Source organism: Bombina bombina, chromosome 1, assembly GCF_027579735.1.
Source record: "Bombina bombina isolate aBomBom1 chromosome 1, aBomBom1.pri, whole genome shotgun sequence".
Taxonomy (NCBI): Eukaryota; Metazoa; Chordata; class Amphibia; order Anura; family Bombinatoridae; genus Bombina; species Bombina bombina.
Window position 1 is genome coordinate 1,370,092,892 of NC_069499.1, and position 19,589 is coordinate 1,370,112,480.

The window sequence follows — 19,589 nt, forward strand, 5'->3', positions numbered from 1 at the left end:
TCGGGGTGCACCGGAACCTCTAGGAACTTGTCCATCTTGCATAATTTTTCTGGAATGACCAGGTTGTCACAATCATCCAGAGTAGATAACACCTCCTTAAGCAGTGCGCGGAGATGCTCTAATTTAAATTTAAATGTCACAACATCAGGTTCAGCCTGTTGAGAAATTTTTCCTGAATCTGAAATTTCCCCATCTGACAAAACCTCCCTCATGGCCCCTTCAGATTGGTGTGAGGGTATGACAGAGCAATTATCATCAGCGCCCTCTTTCTCTTCAGTGTTTAAAACAGAGCAATCGCGCTCTCTCTGATATGCAGGCATTTTAGATAAAATATTTGCTATGGAGTTATCCATTACTGCCGTCAATTGTTGCATAGTAATAAGCATTGGCGCGCTAGAAGTACTAGGGGCCTCCTGCGTGGGCAAAACTGGTATAGACACAGAAGGAGATGATGTAGAACCATGTCTACTCCCTTCATCTGATGAATCATCTTGGGCAACTTCATTATCTGTGGCAGTACTGTCCTTACTTTGTTTGGACGCTATGGCACAATTATCACACAATTTTGAAGGGGGAGACACATTGACTTTCATACATATAGAACATAGCTTATCTGAAGGTACAGACATGTTAAACAGGCTTAAACTTGTCAATAAAGCACAAAAACCGTTTTAAAACAAAACCGTTACTGTCTCTTTAAATTTTAAACAGAGCACACTTTATTACTGAATATGTGAAAAAATATGAAGGAATTGTTCAAAATTTACCACAGTGTCTTAAAGCATTCAAAGTATTGCACACCAATTTTCAGAGCTTTAACCCTTAAATTAACGAAACCGGAGCAGGTTACAGTTTTAACCCCTCTACAGTCCCAGCTACAGCCTTTGCTGCGACTTTACCAAACCCAGGGGGGAATACGATACCAAATGAAGCCTTCTAGGAACTTTTCCAAACACTTTCAGATCCTCACACATGCATCTGCATGTCTTGCTCTCAAAAGTAACTGTGCAGTAATGGCGCGAAAATGAGGCTCAGCCTACAACTGGGAAGGCCCTTCCTGACTGGAAAAGGTGTCTAACACAGTGCCTGACGTTAAAAAACGTTCCCCAAGTTTATAAGTGTGAATTACCAGCATAAACATGTATAAAATGCCCAAATAAAGCAATCGATTTTGCCCATAAAAGTGTCTACCAGTTTTATAGCCCATATTAAGCCCTTTATTCTGTTTGAGACTAAGAAAATGGCTTACCGGTCCCCATGAGGGGAAATGACAGCCTTCCAGCATTACACAGTCTTGTTAGAAATATGGCTAGTCATACCTTAAGCAGAAAAGTCTGCTAACTGTTTCCCCCAACTGAAGTTACTTCATCTCAACAGTCCTATGTGGAAACAGCAAACGATTTTAGTTACTGTCTGCTAAAATCATCTTCCTCACAAACAGAAATCTTCATCTTTTTCTGTTTCAGAGTAAATAGTACATACCAGCACTATTTTAAAATAAACTCTTGATAGTAGAATAAAAAAACTACAACTAAACACCACATACTCTTAACCATCTCCGTGGAGATGTTGCCTGTGCAACGGCAAAGAGAATGACTGGGGTGGGCGGAGCCTAGGAGGGACTATATGGCCAGCTTTGCTGAGACTCTTTGCCATTTCCTGTTGGGGAAGAGATATTCCCACAAGTAAGGATGACGCCGTGGACCGGACACACCAATGTTGGAGAAATTTGGACCAAATTTGAAAAAAATAAAAAAATAAAAAATAAACGTCACCTTACACCCACAATGGCTGGGGCACTCACCACCTCCTATGCACCAAACGTCAGCGGTCCTGAATTCCATCTTTCCGTCAACACACGGTCAGGAATGCGGAACTGGAGGGGCAAAACGTGACCACACCCGGTCACAAGGTAAACCGTACAATCCAGAAAAAGCACGCCCGACCGTAAAGACCGCATCACTTCCAAGGCCGTTATGTTCCACAACGCCAAAAGCCAAAGTAACACTACACATAAACAGGTAGTATCATATAACAAGCATGATTAAAAAAAAAACCTGTTCAATAACCCCCCCTTAGGAGATATTAACCCTTGATTCCAAGATACAAAAGGAGCCTCACTGAGACCCTGAGTTATAGTTAGTCCCGTAAGGTGGTAGCCTCTCTGGGAAAAATATGTAATACAATACATTCATAAGAAAGTAAAATGAAATGATCTTATCGGAATCTACGCAATGGAACAGGAACACGGCCCTTCAAGTGTGACAGATAGTAGCGTCGCCTCTGCCATGGACTTAAGAGAAGAAAGCAGGCAGCGAAACTTGTCAGCGCTGATTGCTTGTGGAGTTGTTAATGGTTTCGCAGAAAGACTCTCCCTGCATCTCCGGACTCTAACTTTCATCCATGCTCTCACTGAGAGGATGACAGAACTACTTAAAACTCCAGTCCCATGCCGAAGAGTACTACCCTCCATAAGATACTATCAAAAACTTCTGACATTTCTCTGCCCACCTCCTGGGACAAAAGGCAAAGAATGACTGGGGGATGAGGGGAGTAGGAGGAGTATTTAAGCCTTTGGCTGCGGTGTCTTTGCCTCCTCCTGGTGGCCAGGTTCTGAATTCCCAAACGTAATGAATGCAGCTGTGGACTCTCCATTTATGAAGAAAAAGGACATTGCATATGAGAGAAGGGGGCGGGGGGACGGGGGACTACAGAAAATTTATAAAGAACAAATTTGGTAATTGAAAAACCTGGATACAGAACAATAATGTAGAAAGGGTGGGGAAACAGAGAAGGGGGACTCCCATGGGCCACATTTTAAAACCTACATTCCAAAATAGAAAACATTCTTTGCATATCTCAGCATCCCCGGGGTCTGAAGGGGGAATTAGAGGGTAGGCAGGGGAGGGAGTGTGTTGCAATCAGACCACCTCTTGATACACTAATGAAAGCAGTTGAAACTGCTGGAAGGGCTCATTGCTAGAAATTCCAAAACCACACTTTACCTAGATATTCCTTAGTTACATTTTGAGAATTAGTTTACTGGCAACAGCATTGAGAATCTCTGCACTAATCTGATTTTTCCCAACACTGTACAATAATTAAATGTATATAACATTTACCTACATTTTGTTACCATATTACACAATATAATACATATACACATCAGAAACAGTGGGTCCATCTATCCTGCCAATCATTCATCTAAATTCATGTATGTTTCATACATGATCAGGCTTGAATTTCTGACATTGCTGAATTCCTTCACAGCATCAGTCCTTATTAAGTCTGCTGGGAGGCATTTCCACCTTCCTACTACACTAATCTTGCAAATTACATCTGGTTCTCCCTCCAACTCAATCATTGCATCTTGTGCTGCTAATCCTTTTTACCTCTCATTAAATAGCCTTAATAATTAGATTGGTAATTACTGCTATATTATAATGAGCTACCACAAGACCTTCTGGTCTCTGTAGGAGAGAGACTGAAGTCCCTAACATAGCTAATTCTTCTCTGTGTTAAATATCTATTTCTAATGTGATCCTATTAAAATTATTTTATAGGGAATGACTTTAGGGCACATTTTCTCCCCAGAGAGCGGCAGAAGTACACACACACAGACGAACAGATGGCTTCATTACATAACCATGTATTATTCAGAAAACTATAGTCGCTTCCTCAGTCTCTCCTGCGGTCCTAAGCCGCTCACAGCTTGTGACCCCATACTATGCTTGAGGGAGGGGTGTGTGAGTGTGTCAAACCAGGATGATGGTCCAGGCAAGCGATAAGGCAATACCATGAACACAGAGTATTTGTATACCTTATGTTAATGCTCATCGAGATGGTAAACGTAGTGTTTCAGATGCATTGTGCTGCTGATAAGGTTAATATGGAAAGCCTGTTGCAAAAGAAGCCTGTTCTAAAGTATAACTGTTTATACAGTGCACTGGCAGCTTTATTCTAATATCTATTCTTGAGCATAATAGAGCCCAATTTTGATACAGCACATAACGCTAATCTATTGCTCTCTAGACTGCTTTGTTATACAGAGGTTTTTGGTATTAGCTGTGCTATATTGCAGTCGGAATAACTCATGAGGCCTGAAACGATCGTCTGGGGTTGTTGTTTCTCTTGTACAGAGAGGAATTTCCTGGTATTTCGGCGCTGGACTGTCATTGGGCAGGGTCAGAATGATATGCTACAGGATATTTTTTCTCTGTGAAAAGGCACAGTGTGCTAAAAGAACACACACCCGGAGTTGCAATAGAAATGAACAGGCATGGAAGTTATTCTAGCTTTTTTTCTATCTCAGGAGTGCTGTGCTCTCTTTTTTGATATTTTGGAATAACTCATGAGACCAGTTATATGCAACGACGATTATTAATGTCCTTTTAAACAAGAACTAAACCTGCTTTAAGGGGTTATTTCATTTAAAGGAATATTGTAATGCAGAAATTACATGCTCTACTTATTTTTTACTGAGCTTCGCTTCAACCCCTGCAAATCACAAAGGTAAAGCTCTACTTTGGAGCTGCAAGCCTTAGAGTTCCAGTACTTTATAACCAGTTATTAGTAGAGTTATGTGACTGCTGATCCTGAGGTTGTGTCCTGCTTGGCAGCTGCGACGCTTCGATCTCCCACATGCGACTGTACCTTTATTATTATCATTTATTTGTACAGTGCTGCAAAATTCTGTAGCTATCTATTTGTATCTTACCACAAATATACCTACCATGACCAAGCGATGTGTTAAGATACAAATACATAAACTAAACAATTTAGTTCAGGGGGGGAAAGGCCCTGAGTCAAAGATCTTAAGTCTATGTGTTTAATCCTGTTATCTTGTGTCGGTAATGACAATAATAATTTAAAGCATCTATTTCCGTTATATGCTATGGTTTAAAGTAGAATGCAGTGGCAAACAATATGCTGTCATATGCCAAATGGTTTTTAAATGTACTGTACTGATGACCCAATTCTTATATAAAACGTACTGAGAATATCCCCCGACTAAGGAGCACCTGACAGTCACTCAAAAAACATGAATTCCATGTCCTTGTACAAGCAAGTTCTGAGTATGTTATCTATGTTTATTAAAGGGATCATTTAAGAACTCATACAAACCAGTAGAGGATTTATTTCATGTAATTGGCAAGAGTCCATGAGCTAGTGACATATGGGATATACATTCCTACCAGGAGGGGCAAAGTTTCCCAAACCTCAAAATGCCTATAAATACACCCCTCACAACACCCACAATTCAGTTTTACAAACTTTGCCTCCTATGGAGGTGGTGAAGTAAGTTTGTGCTAAGATTTCTACGTTGATATGTGCTTCTCAGCATTGTTGAAGCCCGACAGCGAATGTCAGAGGGACGTGAAGGGAGTATCACGTATTTGAATATGATGATTTCCCTAACGGAGGTCTATTTCATAGGTTCTCTGTTATCGGTCGTAGAGATTCATCTCCTACCTCCCTTTTCAGATCGACGATATACTCTCAATTTACCATTACCTCTACTGATAACTGTTTTAGTACTGGTTTGGCTATCTGCTATATGTGGATGGGTGTCTTTTGGTAAGTATGTTTTTTATTACTTAAAACACCTCAGCTATGGTTTGGCACTTTATGCATTTATATAAAGTTCTAAATATATGTATTGTACTTATATTTGCCATGAGTCAGGTTCAAGTATTTCCTTCAGCAGAATGTCAGTTTCATATTTTGGGGAATTTAAACATTTTAAGAAATGCATTTCTTTCCTGGGGTTTTAGTCTTTTTTTTAATTGACTACTTCTTGCAATTGCGGGTATTAGGCCCGCGGGTGCGTCAAATGCTAAACTTTATTGCGTCATTCTTGGAGCGAATTTATTTATTTTTTTTTTTTTTTTTTGGCGTGGAAAATTACGTTTATGACGCAACTTCGTCATTTCCGGCGTCTTACGTGATGCGAGTATGTCATTTCCAGTTAATTTTTCATTATTTCAATACCCCATTGATGTTTGCCACTTGCTTTTTTCTCTATCAGAGGCCTATGCTATTGCATTTTTTCCCATTCCTGAAACTGTCATATAAGGAAATAGATAATTTTGCTTTACATGTTGTTTTTTCTTTTACATTGAGCAAGATGTCCCAATCTGATCCTGCCTCAGAAGTTTCTGCTGGAACATTGCTGCCTGACATCGGTTCTACCAAAGCTAAGTGCATTTGTTGTAAAAGTGTAGAAATTATTCCACCAAATGTCATTTGTAATAGTTGTCATGATAAACTTTTACATGCAGATAGTGTTTCCATCAGTAATAGTACATTGCCAGTTGCAGTTCCTTCAACTTCTAATGTACATGATATACCTGTAAATTTTAAAGAATTTGTTTCTGATTATATTTTGTAGGCTTTGTCTGCATTTCCACCTTCTAATAAACATAAAAGGTCTTTTAAAACTTCTCATTTAGCTGATGAAATTTCAAATGACCAGCAACATAATAATTTATCCTCTTCTGATGAGGATCTATCTGATTCAGAAGATCATTCCTCAGACATTGACACTGACAAATCTACTTATTTATTTAAAATAGAGTATATGCGTTCTTTATTAAAAGAAGTGTTAATTACTTTGGATATTGAGGTAACCAGTCCTATTGACGTTCAGTCTAATAAACGTTTAAATGCTGTTTTAAACCTCCTGTGGTTTCCCCGGGGGTTTTTCCTATTCCTGAGGCTATTTCTGATATGATTTCTAGGGAATGGAATAAGGCAGGTGCATCTTTTATTCCTTCTTCAAGGTTTACAAAATTGTATCCTTTACCAGAAAAATCTATAGAGTTTTAGGGAAAAAAATCACCAAAGTTGATGGGGCTATTTCTACACTTGCTAAACGTACCACTATTCCTATGGAAGATAGTACTTCCTTTAAGGATCCTTTAGATAGGAAGCTTGAATCCTATCTAAGGAAGGCCTATTTATATTCAGGTCATCTTCTCAGACATGCTATTTCTTTGGCTGATGTTGCAGCTGCCACAACTTTTTGGTTGGAGAATTTAGCGCAACGAGATTTGGATCCTGACATATCTAGCATTACTCGCTTACTGCAACATGCTAATAATTTTATTTGTGATGCCATTTTTGATATTATCAAAATTGATGTTAGATCCATGTATTTAGCTGTATTAGCTAGAAAAGCTTTGTGGCTTAAATCTTGGAATGCTGATATGACATCTAAAATTAGATTACTATCTCTTTCTTTCCAAGGTAATAATTTATTTGGTTCTCAGTTGGATTCTATTATTTCAACTATCACTGGAGGAAAAGGAGTTTTTTTGCCTCAGGATAAAAAACCTAAGGGTAAATCTAAGGCTTCTAACAGTTTTCGTTCCTTTAGTCAGAATAAGGAACAAAAACTCAATCCTCCTCGCAAGGAATCTGCTTCCAGTTGGAAGCCTTCCTCTAATTGGAATAAATCCAAGCCATTTAGGAAACCAAAGTCTGCCCCCTAAGTCCGCATGAAGGTGCGGCCTTCATTCCAGCTCAGCTGGTAGGGGGCAGATTAAGGTTTTTCAAGGATTTTTGGATAAAATCTGTCCAAAATCATTGGATTCAGAGCATTGTCTCTCAAGGGTATCCAATAGGATTCAAAGTAAGACCTCCTGTGAGAAGATTTTTTCTCTCACGCATCCCTGTAAATCCAGTAAAAGCTCAGGCTTTTCTGAAGTGTGTTTCAGACCAGGAGTCTTCAGGGGTAATCATGCCAGTTCCTCCTCAGGAACAAGGTTTGGGGTTTTATTCAAACCTATTCATTGTACCAAAGAAAGAAAATTTGTTCAGACCAGTTCTGGATCTGAAAATTTTGAATCGTTATGTAAGAGGACCAACTTTCAAGATGGTGACTATAAGGACTATTCTGCCTTTTGTTCAGCAAGGACATTATATGTCCACAATAGATTTGCAGGATGCATACCTTTATATTCCGATTCATCCAGAACACTATCCGTTTCTGAGATTCTCTTTTCTAGACAAGCATTACCAATTTGTTGCTCTTCCATTTGGCCTAGCAACAGCTCCAAGAATCTTTTCAAAGGTTCTGGGTGCACTATCATCTGTAATCAGAGAACAGGGTATTGCGGTGTTTCCTTATTTGGACGATATCTTGGTACTAGCTCAGTCTTTACGTACTGCAGAATCTCACACAAATCAACTAGTGTTGTTTCTTCGGAAACATGGTTGGAGGATCAATTTACTAAAATGTTTCTTGATTCCTCAGACAAGGGTCACCTTTTTGGGTTTCCAGATAGATTCAGTGTCCATGACTCTGTCTCTAACAGACAAGAGACGTTTAAAATTGGTCGCAGCATGCCGGCACCTTCAGTCTCAGTCATTCCCTTCAGTGGCTATGTGCATGGAAGTAATAGGTCTCATGACTGCAGCATCGGACGCGATCCCCTTTGCTCGTTTTCACATGAGACCTCTACAGCTTTGCATGCTGAATCAATGGTGCAGAGATTATACAAAGGTATCACAATTAATATCCTTGAATCCCAATGTACGACACTCTCTGACATGGTGGATAGATCACCATCGTTTGGTTCAAGGGGCCTCATTTGTTCGGCCAACCTGGACTGTGATCTCAACAGATGCGAATCTTTCAGGTTGGGGAGCTGTTTGGGGATCTCTGACAGCACAAGGGGTTTAGAAATCTCAAGAGGCGAGATTACCAATAAATATTTTAGAACTCCGTGCAATTCTCAGGGCTCTTCAGTTTTGGCCTCTGCTAAAGAGAGAACCGATCATTTGTTTTCAGACAGACAATATCACAACTGTGGCCTATGTCAATCGTCAGGGTGGAACTCACAGTCCCCAAGCTATGAAAGAAGTATCACGGATACTTGTTTGGGCGGAATCCAGCTCCTGTCTAATCTCTGCGGTGCATATCCCAGGTGTAGACAATTGGGAGGCGGATTATCTCAGCCTCCAGACTTTACATTCAGGGGAGTGGTCTCTCCATCCAGATGTGTTTTCTCAGATTGTTCAGATGTGGGGTCTTCCAGAGATAGATCTCATGGCCTCTCATCTAAACAAGAAACTTCCCAGATACCTGTCCAGGTCCAGGGATGTTCAGGCAGAAGCAGTGGATGCACTGACACTTCCTTGGTGTTATAATCCTGCTTACATCTTCCCGCCTCTAGTTATCCTTCCAAGAGTGATCTCCAAAATCATCATGGAACAGTCTTTTGTGTTGCTGGTGGCTCCAGCATGGCCACACAGGTTTTGGTATGCGGATCTGGTGCGGATGTCCAGTTGCCCGCCTTGGCCACTTCTGTTACGGCCGGACCTACTATCTCAAGGTCCGTTTTTCCATCAGGATGTCAAATCATTAAATTTGAAGGTATGGAAATTGATCGCTTAGTTCTAAGTAATAGAGGTTTCTCTGACTCAGTGATTAATACTATGTTACAAGCTCGTAAATCTGTCTCTAGAAATATTTATTATAGAGTTTGGAAGGCTTACATTTCATGGTGTTCTTCTCATAAATTCTCCTGGCATTCTTTTAGAATTCCTAGAATTTTACAGTTCCTTCAGGATAGTTTGGATAAGGGTTTGTCTGCAAGTTCCTTAAAAGGACAAATATCCGCTCTGTTTTATTTCACAGAAAGATTGCTATACTTCCTGATATTCACTGTTTTGTTCAGGCTTTAGTTCATATTAAGCCTGTCATTAAATCAATTTCTAATCCTTGGAGTCTTAATTTGGTTCTGAAGGCGTTACAGGCTCCTCCATTTGATCCTATGCATTCTTTGGACATTAAACTACTTTCTTGGAAAGTGTTGTTTCTTTTCTATCTCTTCTGCTAGAAGAGTTTCTGAGCTATCTGCTCTTTCTTGTGAGTCTCCTTTTCTGATTTTTCATCAGGATAAGGCAGTTTTGCGGACTTCTTTTCAATTTTTACCTAAGTTTGTGAATTCTAACAACATTAGTAGAGAAATTGTTGTCCCTTCCTTATGTCCTAATCCTAAGAATTATTTGGAGAGATCCTTACATTCTTTGGATGTGGTAAGAGCTACGAAATATTATGTGGAAGCTACTAAAGATTTCAGGAAGCCTTCTAGTCTATTTGTTTTATTTTCTGGTCCTAGGAAAGGTCAGAAGGCTTCGGCTAGTTCCTTGGCTTCTTGGTTGAAACTTTTGATTCATCAAGCTTATTTGGAGTCGGGTCAGGTCCCGCCTCAGAGAATTACAGCTCATTCTACTAGATCAGTTTCCACTTCGTGGGCTTTTAAGAATGAAGCTTCAGTTGATCAGATTTGCAAAGCAGCGACTTGGTCCTCTTTGCATACATTTACTAAATTGTACCGTTTTGATGTATTTGCTTCTTCGGAAGAAGTTTATGGTAGAAAAGTTCTTCAGGCAGCTGTTTCAGTTTGATTCTTCTGCTTGAAGTTTTTTTCTTTCAAAGATGAAATAAACTTATTTTTGTTTTGGGTTGTGGATTGATTTTTTTCAGCGGAATATGGCTGTTTTTATATTTTATTCCCTCCCTCTCTAGTGACTCTTGAGTGGAAGACTCCACATCTTGGGTATTGATATCCCATATGTCACTAGCTCATGGACTCTTGCCAATTACATGAAAGAAAACATAATTTATGTAAGAACTTACCTGATAAATTAATTTCTTTCATATTGGCAAGAATCCATGAGGCCCACCCTTTTTATGGTGGTTATGATTTTTTGTATAAAGCACAATTATTTCCAAATTTCCTTTGTTGATGCTTTCTACTCCTTTCTTTATCACCCCACTGCTTGGCTATTCGTTAAACTGAATTGTGGGTGTGGTGAGGGGTGTATTTATAGGCATTTTGAGGTTTGGGAAACTGCCCCTCCTGGTAGTAATTGTATATCCCATATGTCACTAGCTCATGGACTCTTGCCAATATGAAAGAAATGAATCAGGTAAGTTCTTACATAAATTATGTTTTTTTTACATGCTCCCTTGACCCAAATTCTTTACAACCATTTTTTTATTTTTTTTAATCTGCTGTTAACTTCACCTTTGAACACCCCACCTTTCTCTATCAATATTTCTCCTTAGTTTGTCTTTTACGCACACTAAAATAGATAAGGTGGCGTGGTGGTCTCTTACCCGGCACATGAAGTCTAGAAGTGTGGCAGTAATGGCTGGATGAGGCTTCATAGAGTGATGCATAACAAGGATGGCTGGCTCTGGAGAGACATATTACAGTTGTATCAAGATGTGAAGTGAACGTTCAAACAATACAATATTGTACACAGGGAGTCAATTTAACAAGCACATAGCTATAAAAAAGATGGCTACCTAGGTGGATTGTTTCAGCCACAGGGGAGCTGTATTCCAGGATAACAAGCTGTCAGAACTCTGGGCTGAAAATGTTTGTATGACTGTGAAACAAACAGATGCTTGACTGCTGGAATTGCTATTGCTCTGACCCTCGTTAAACTCGTTAAAAATCTTAGAGTGCTGCCCTGCACATCATACAGTTCCTACATATAATGGACTATGGCTTTTATTATGGCTGCATATTGTGTTATTACTAGTGCTGGGAATCTGCTAAATATTTTTTTTATATAGTTAGTACATGTAATTGCAGGCATCTCATCATGATATTGGACCCCCCCCCTTCTCCAGTTATGTGTCACTATGTGCCAAAATGTCCTCTTAGTGTCACTACTGGCAGCCAGCCTCTCCTACAATACTATACTAAGCTTCAACCCCCACTACCACTTCTAGCACATCAGAAGAGAAAGAGGTGAAGGGAAAGCAAATATCTGAAAGGCGGCAGCATAAGAGGTGAAGGATAAAAAGATAAAGATTGGGCACAGATAAGATATATCAACTCCAGTGACAAGAACAGAGCATTGCACTTGTTAACAAATGCAAAGACAAATCTGCTAACTCCACTAAAGCATTTATCACCCACCACATAGATAAGTCTGCAAAGAGTACATCAACAACAGAATATCATGACCTTACACACTGCATAACATTGGCAAAACCTGTCACCTTAAAAATACTGCAGACCATTACCCACTGTGCTTGGAAAGCAGTTATTTACCCCTTAATAATAAAGCTCCAGACCAAAACTTCATAAAAACAATGAATATCTCCCATGCTAAGTATTATATGTGTGCATTTGGATCCTTTCTGGGGATCGGAATATGGATGTAAGGAGCTGCTTATTCCTTAAACTCTAAGACCTGTGTAAATCCAGATCTTAGAATGGGGATCTGTTACAGGAATCAATACGGCTACAAAAATATCCGAATGGAGCAAGCGGCTCCTTACATCTGCATTCTCACAAAGGATCCGAATGCACACATCTACTAAATATCATACCTTTTCCTAAAGCAAAGTCTTTTACATTACAGAGCCTCTCAACCTTTAACCACTGTACAGTCAGAATGGAACTTCATTCACATTAGATCTGCCTCCTTCACCCCCGTTTACCACCATGGTTCAACACAACATTCTATTAAATTTAAGTCCAAGATGTGAATATAAAAAGAGAACGTTACCCCTATAATGTATTCAATTTACTCAAGGAAGGTACTCTGGTGATGTGTTGAAAGTTGGACACTATTCATCAGGAATAGTCAGGTCAGGTATTTGTACAAGTTGGCTAAAGATCTCCCTGAACTTACCAATATTCATGATGCTGTCCTTCTCTGGGCTGAAGAAAAGCCAGTCATAAAACAAAGCCAGTTTGGCATTAGAGGCAGCCACATTAGACTATAAAAAAAAAGATAACATGTTAGAGAAATCTGTAAAATTACATCAGCTATAAGAAACATTTTGACACCATCTTGCCATTCAGTTTTGGGTAACTAAACTTTTAAACCCCTCCAACACGAACTCATCTCACTGATCACACTCACTGTGCAAGTGGTAAGCAGCCAGCCGATGATGGCCCAGCGAGGCAGGATATCTGAGCTTAGCACTTCATTTGAAGGGTGTACCACTCCACAGATATAACGTATCAGGTCACAGCGCAATGACTGACTATCTGGTGTGGAGAGGTACTGCCTCTGGAACCAATCTTGATATCGCTTCTGCTGTCCAAACCGCACCTGCAAAGTGTTGTAAGAGACTATAGATATCCTGTTTGTGAACAACTTAAAAAATACTTATAAGTAACTCTAAAAGCACACTTATCTTTCAGTAATACTCCTCTATGCATTCTAAACCAAACCAATAATAAAAATAAAATAAAAGTCTAGTAAAGAAATATGAGTATCGATAACTACAAAGACATATTTTATTGTGAACTACAGAACTTTCTTCTATATAAAAGGACAGACTTGCCAAGGCATATCTGAAAATCTCAAGTGATTGCTCAGAGCAGAAAGGTTTTCTTGGGGTTGACGTGTGAAGCTGGAACAAGTGGTTACAAAGCATTTTGCATGACAGACCTGTCAGTGCTCTGCATTCATATCGTGGAGCTAACACAATGCATTATTAAGATAACTGTGCTGCTGGGTTTTTTTTTATGAAAAGTTTGCTTGAAACAATATTCAATTTGAAAAATGAACATTCAATTTCTTCTGATTTGCATCTTAATCACACCCATTTCTCACATTTTTGTTCTATAATTCTTATACAATTTTCTGATCATGCAAACTTACTCGAGAGGTCATAAAAAGAAGCTTCGTCTCCATATCTGGGGTTAGTCGGCATGCCAAGAACTTACGTGAGGTACGGGACTGCAAAAGCTGCAAGATACCTGTAGAGTATATGAGAGAGTGGTATTGAATAAAACAATATGCAAGCAAACAATATCTGAATTTACATTCTGTACACAACATTCATGGAATTCAAGTATTGCCGTCTGCTCTAGTAGCCAAGAGGTTCAGGAGACATAAGATTCCCCAGCATTAGTTCCATATTGAAAATACAAGTTGTTTTAATTCCCTTTCTTTTACGTCTGTTTTTTTAAGGTATGATTGGTTCTTAACAGCAATAGTTTATATATTACAAGGTTAACAAAGAATATTGTTGTTTTCTAGCCGCAATTAAAAACCTCTCCACCTTCTGAATGACAGCACATGAAGATTAGAGGATTCTAGAGCATTGTGTCTGCACCAAATAAATGTGGATACACTTATGGAAGGGTGTGCAAGTCTGATAACAAAGAGGACCAGAACTCCTCAAAAGAAAGTGAAGGTATGTAAATAGGAGCCTTGTGCACAGCTGCTAAGTTAAAGTGATAGTAAATGTAAACATTCTGCTAATGCTATGCAGAAAAAAAAAACATTAAATTAATTGGACTTTCATTCATCATTTTAATGGAATATTTGCTGTACCCTAATTTGATTAGTTAAATTGTTTTTATACATTACTCTTCTACGGCCACACACTGCAAATGAATGCAGAAAATGAGACAGACTGGAAGACTAATGAAAATCCTTTGTTGCTTGTAGGTAAAATGGCAAAGCCCGGCCTGACGACATCTAAATTATGCAACAGTTGCTCTTTAAAAGTAGTAGAATTAGGACAAAATGATGGAACCACAATTTCTTGATTAATGTTTACCACTGATAACACCTTCGGTAGGAACCCAATAGACAGATTGTAAATGAAATCTTGCAAATGGCATGGCGTCTGACACTGCCACCATGAGATGGGAAAGGGAGATATTGAAGCTTAAGCTTGCATTGGTCTGTAAGAAAAATATTCACAGCCACTCAATTTATAACAACTCCCAAAAAAACACTCTCATCCGAGATGTGAGAGAACTTTTGGCTATGTTGACATTACAACCATGACTGCAAAGAAACCAGAGTAACCCAGGGAATTCAACCCCTTTTACAAATACGCCCATGGATTACAGAGCGCATGCGCTATACAATTCGCATGCAGTAACAACTTGATGTCAATTTCAGTAGATATGCGCGTTCATGAGCCGCGCATGCACTGTTTCATCCAGCACAATCCATACCTGAAAGAGAAGACAGTTGCTTCCATAGCACATATAAACCGAGTGGCGCGCATTGCGCATATTCATTCTTTTGCTGGAGCGCGCATAAGAGCTACGTATAGGGCGGGTGGGACCGATCTATTTGTCAAAGATCAAAAAGCAGGAAGTATCAATTGGGAGGAGTTGGCCACAATACGGTATAGATTATAAAGGATCTATAAAACTATTTTTTGTTTTTTTAAAAAATATCTTAGCAAATATGTTTATGGAGAGACAATTTAAGCATAGCAAAGTTCCAGAGCGGTTGACCATACATTCATTTTTAGTCAAAATTGAACTTTCATGATTCAGATAGAACATGCAATTTTAAACAACTTTCCAATTTACTTCCATTGACAAAATGTGTACAGTATTTTTATATTTACACTTTTTGAATCACTAGCTCCTACTGAGCATATGCAAGAATTCACAGAATATACATATATGCAATTGTGATTGCCTGATGACTGTCACATGATACAGGAAGAGTGGATATAGATAAGATTTGTCAGAAGAAGAAAAATCTACTACTCTTTTAAAGTTCAGACTAAGTGTTTTTGAATTGTCTTTTTATTATGCATTTTGTTGATTAAGCAAATCTACTGTTTTTACTGGTCCTTTAATGCAGATAGGATATGTCCTGTAGGTAAACTTACAGTGTAGGAACTGCAAGGAAAGTACATACACCTGGCCAGAGAGGAGGAGGCATGGGAACTACCCAATGAAAAAAAGCCCTGCTTGTGTACCAAACTGTAATTAAGAGAATTATGTAGTACCAGCAGTACTCTCCTGAACCCTCTCTTCCAGGAAAAGTCCATTTAGGGAAAAGAATGAACATTCTCAAATTTCCCTTCATTATTGCAGAACACCTCTATCCTTGCTCTCTCCTTGATGGGGCAAAGAACATATTGGGAAGGAAGGGGAAGTAGGAAGGATATGTAAAAGCTCTGGTGAAGGGTGCCTTTAACCACTCCTGGTGGTCAGGTGATGCAATTCCCAAGAGAAAGGCCTTGTGGGCTCTCCCTACCTTTAGAAAGAAAAGGATGCATGAGTGAAAAGCAGGAATGATAGAGCCCAAACCTAGAAAACAGAATTTATGCTTACCTGATAAATTACTTCTCCAACGGTGTGTCCGGTCCACGGCGTCATCCATGACTTGTGGGAATATCTCTTCCCCAACAGGAAATGGCAAAGAGTACAGCAAAAGCTGTCCATATAGTCCCTCCCAGGCTCCGCCCACCCCAGTCATTCGACCGACGGACAGGAGAAAAAACAGGAGAAACTATAGGGTGCCGTGGTGACTGTAGTTAAAGAAATAAATTTATCAAACCTGATTAAAAAAACCAGGGCGGGCCGTGGACCGGACACACCGTTGGAGAAAGTAATTTATCAGGTAAGCATAAATTCTGTTTTCTCCAACATTGGTGTGTCCGGTCCACGGCGTCATCCATAACTTGTGGGAACCAATACCAAAGCTTTAGGACACGGATGAAGGGAGGGAGCCAATCAGGTTACCTAAACGGAAGGCACCACGGCTTGCAAAACCTTTCTCCCAAAAATAGCCTCAGAAGAAGCAAAAGTATGAAATTTGTAGAATTTGGCAAAAGCGTGCAGGGAAGACCAAGTTGCTGTCTTGCATATCTGATCAACAGAAGCCTCGTTCTTGAAGGCCCATGTGGAAGCTACAGCCCTAGTAGAGTGAGCTGTGACTCTCAGGAGGCTGCCGTCCGGCAGTCTCATAAGCCAATCGGATGATGCTTTTCAGCCAAAAGGAAAACATAATTTATATAAGAACTTACCTGATAAATTCATTTCTTTCATATTAGCAAGAGTCCATGAGCTAGTGACGTATGGGATATACATTCCTACCAGGAGGGGCAAAGTTTCCCAAACCTCAAAATGCCTACAAATACACCCCTCACCACACCCACAAATCAGTTTAACGAATAGCCAAGAAGTGGGGTGATAAGAAAAAAGTGCAAAAGCATAAAAAATAAGGAATTGGAATAATTGTGCTTTATACAAAAAAATCATAACCACCACAAAAAGGGTGGGCCTCATGGACTCTTGCTAATATGAAAGAAATGAATTTATCAGGTAAGTTCTTACATAAATTATGTTTTCTTTCATGTAATTAGCAAGAGTCCATGAGCTAGTGACGTATGGGATAATGACTACCCAAGATGTGGATATTTCCACGCAAGAGTCACTAGTGAGGGAGGGATAAAATAAAGACAGCCAATTACGCTGAAAAATAATCCACACCCAAAATAAAGTTTAAATTTTATAATGAAAAAAACTGAAAACATAAGCAGAAGATTCAAACTGAAACAGCTGCCTGAAGTACTTTTCTACCAAAAACAGCTTCAGAAGAAGAAAACACATCAAAATGGTAGAATTTAGTAAAAGTATGCAAAGAAGACCAAGTTGCTGCTTTGCAAATCTGATCAACCGAAGCTTCATTCCTAAACGCCCAGGAAGTAGAAACTGACCTAGTAGAATGAGCTGTAATCCTTTGAGGCGGAGTTTTACCCGACTCAACATAAGCATGATGAATTAAAGATTTCAACCAAGATGCCAAAGAAATGGCAGAGGACTTCTGACCTTTCCTAGAACCGGAAAAGATAACAAATAGACTAGAAAAGTCTTTCGGAAATTCTTAGTAGCTTCAACATAATATTTCAAAGCTCTAACTACATCCAAAGAATGCAATGATTTCTCCTTAGAATTCTTAGGATTAGGACATAATGAAGGAACCACAATTTCTCTACTAATGTTGTTGGAATTCACAACCTTAGGTAAAAATTCAAAAGAAGTTCGCAACACCGCCTTATCCTGATGAAAAATCAGAAAAGGAGACTCACAAGAAAGAGCAGATAATTCAGAAACTCTTCTGGCAGAAGAGATGGCCAAAAGGAACAAAACTTTCCAAGAAAGTAATTTAATGTCCAATGAATACATAGGTTCAAACGGAGGAGCTTGAAGAGCCCCCAGAACCAAATTCAAACTCCAAGGAGGAGAAATTGACTTAATGACAGGTTTTATACGAACCAAAGCTTGTACAAAACAATGAATATCAGGAAGATTAGCAATCTTTCTGTGAAAAAGAACAGAAAGAGCAGAGATTTGTCCTTTCAAGGAACTTGCAGACAAACCTTTCTCCAAACCATCCTGAAGAAACTGTAAAATTCTTGGAATTCTAAAAGAATGCCAGGAAAAATGATGAGAAAGACACCAAGAAATATAAGTCTTCCAGACTCTATAATATATCTCCCTAGATACAGATTTACGAGCCTGTAACATAGTATTAATCACAGAGTCAGAGAAACCTATTTGACTAAGAATCAAGCGTTCAATCTCCATACCTTTAAATTTAAGGATTTGAGACCCTGATGGAAAAAAGGACCTTGCGACAGAAGGTCTGGTCTTAACGGAAGAGTCCACGGTTGGCAAGAGGCCATCCGGACAAGATCCGCATACCAAAACCTGTGAGGCCATGCTTGAGCTACCAGCAGAACAAACGAGCATTCCTTCAGAATCTTGGAGATCACTCTTAGAAGAAGAACTAGAGGCGGAAAGATATAAGCAGGATGATACTTCCAAGGAAGTGACAATGCATCCACTGCTTCCGCTTGAGGATCCCTGGATCTGGACAGATACCTGGGAAGTTTCTTGTTTAGATGAGAGGCCATCAGATCTATTTCTGGAAGTCCCCACATTTGGACAATCTGAAGAAATACCTCTGGGTGAAGAGACCATTCGCCCGGATGCAACGTTTGGCGACTGAGATAATCCGCTTCCCAATTGTCTATACCTGGGATATGAACCGCAGAAATTAGACAGGAGCTGGATTCCGCCCAAACCAGAAATCGAGATACTTCTTTCATAGCCAGAGGGCTGTGAGTCCCTCCTTGATGATTGATGTATGCCACAGATGTGACATTGTCTGTCTGAAAACAAATGAACGATTCTCTCTTTAGAAGAGGCCAAGACTGAAGAGCTCTGAAAATTGCACGGAGTTCCAAAATATTGATCGGTAATCTCACCTCCTGAGATTCCCAAACCCCTTGTGCCGTCAGAGACCCCCACAAAGCTCCCCAACCTGTAAGACTTGCATCTGTTGAGATTACAGTCCAGGTCGGAAGAACAAAAGAAGCCCCCTGAACTAAACGATGGTGATCTGTCCACCACGTCAGAGAGTGTCGTACAATCGGTTTTAAAGATATTAATTGAGATATCTTTGTGTAATCCCTGCACCACTGGTTCAGCATACAGAGCTGAAGAGGTCGCATGTGAAAACGAGCAAAGGGGATCGCGTCCGATGCAGCAGTCATAAGACCTAGAATTTCCATGCATAAGGCTACCGAAGGGAATGATTGTGACTGAAGGTTTCAACAAGCTGATATCAATTTTAGACGTCTCTTGTCTGTCAAAGATAGAATCATGGACAATGAATCTATCTGGAAACCCAAAAAGGTTACCCTTGTCTGAGGAATCAATGAACGTTTTAGTAAATTGATCCTCCAACCATGATCTTGAAGAAACAACACAAGTCGATTCGTATGAGATTCTGCTAAATGTGAAGACTGAGCAAGTACCAAGATATCGTCC

At 39.6% G+C, this 19,589-nt stretch overlaps 1 protein-coding gene across 1 annotated transcript in view; it reads right to left on the bottom strand.

Annotated features, from left to right (window-relative positions):
- Window positions 1–19,589, bottom strand: part of INTS3 (integrator complex subunit 3) — an 883,995-nt gene that overhangs the window by 589,234 nt on the left and 275,172 nt on the right. The window contains 4 exon segments of the mRNA XM_053719732.1: window positions 11,132–11,211; window positions 12,667–12,754; window positions 12,901–13,092; window positions 13,648–13,745. Of these exon segments, the coding sequence (XP_053575707.1) occupies window positions 11,132–11,211; window positions 12,667–12,754; window positions 12,901–13,092; window positions 13,648–13,745 (458 nt within the window).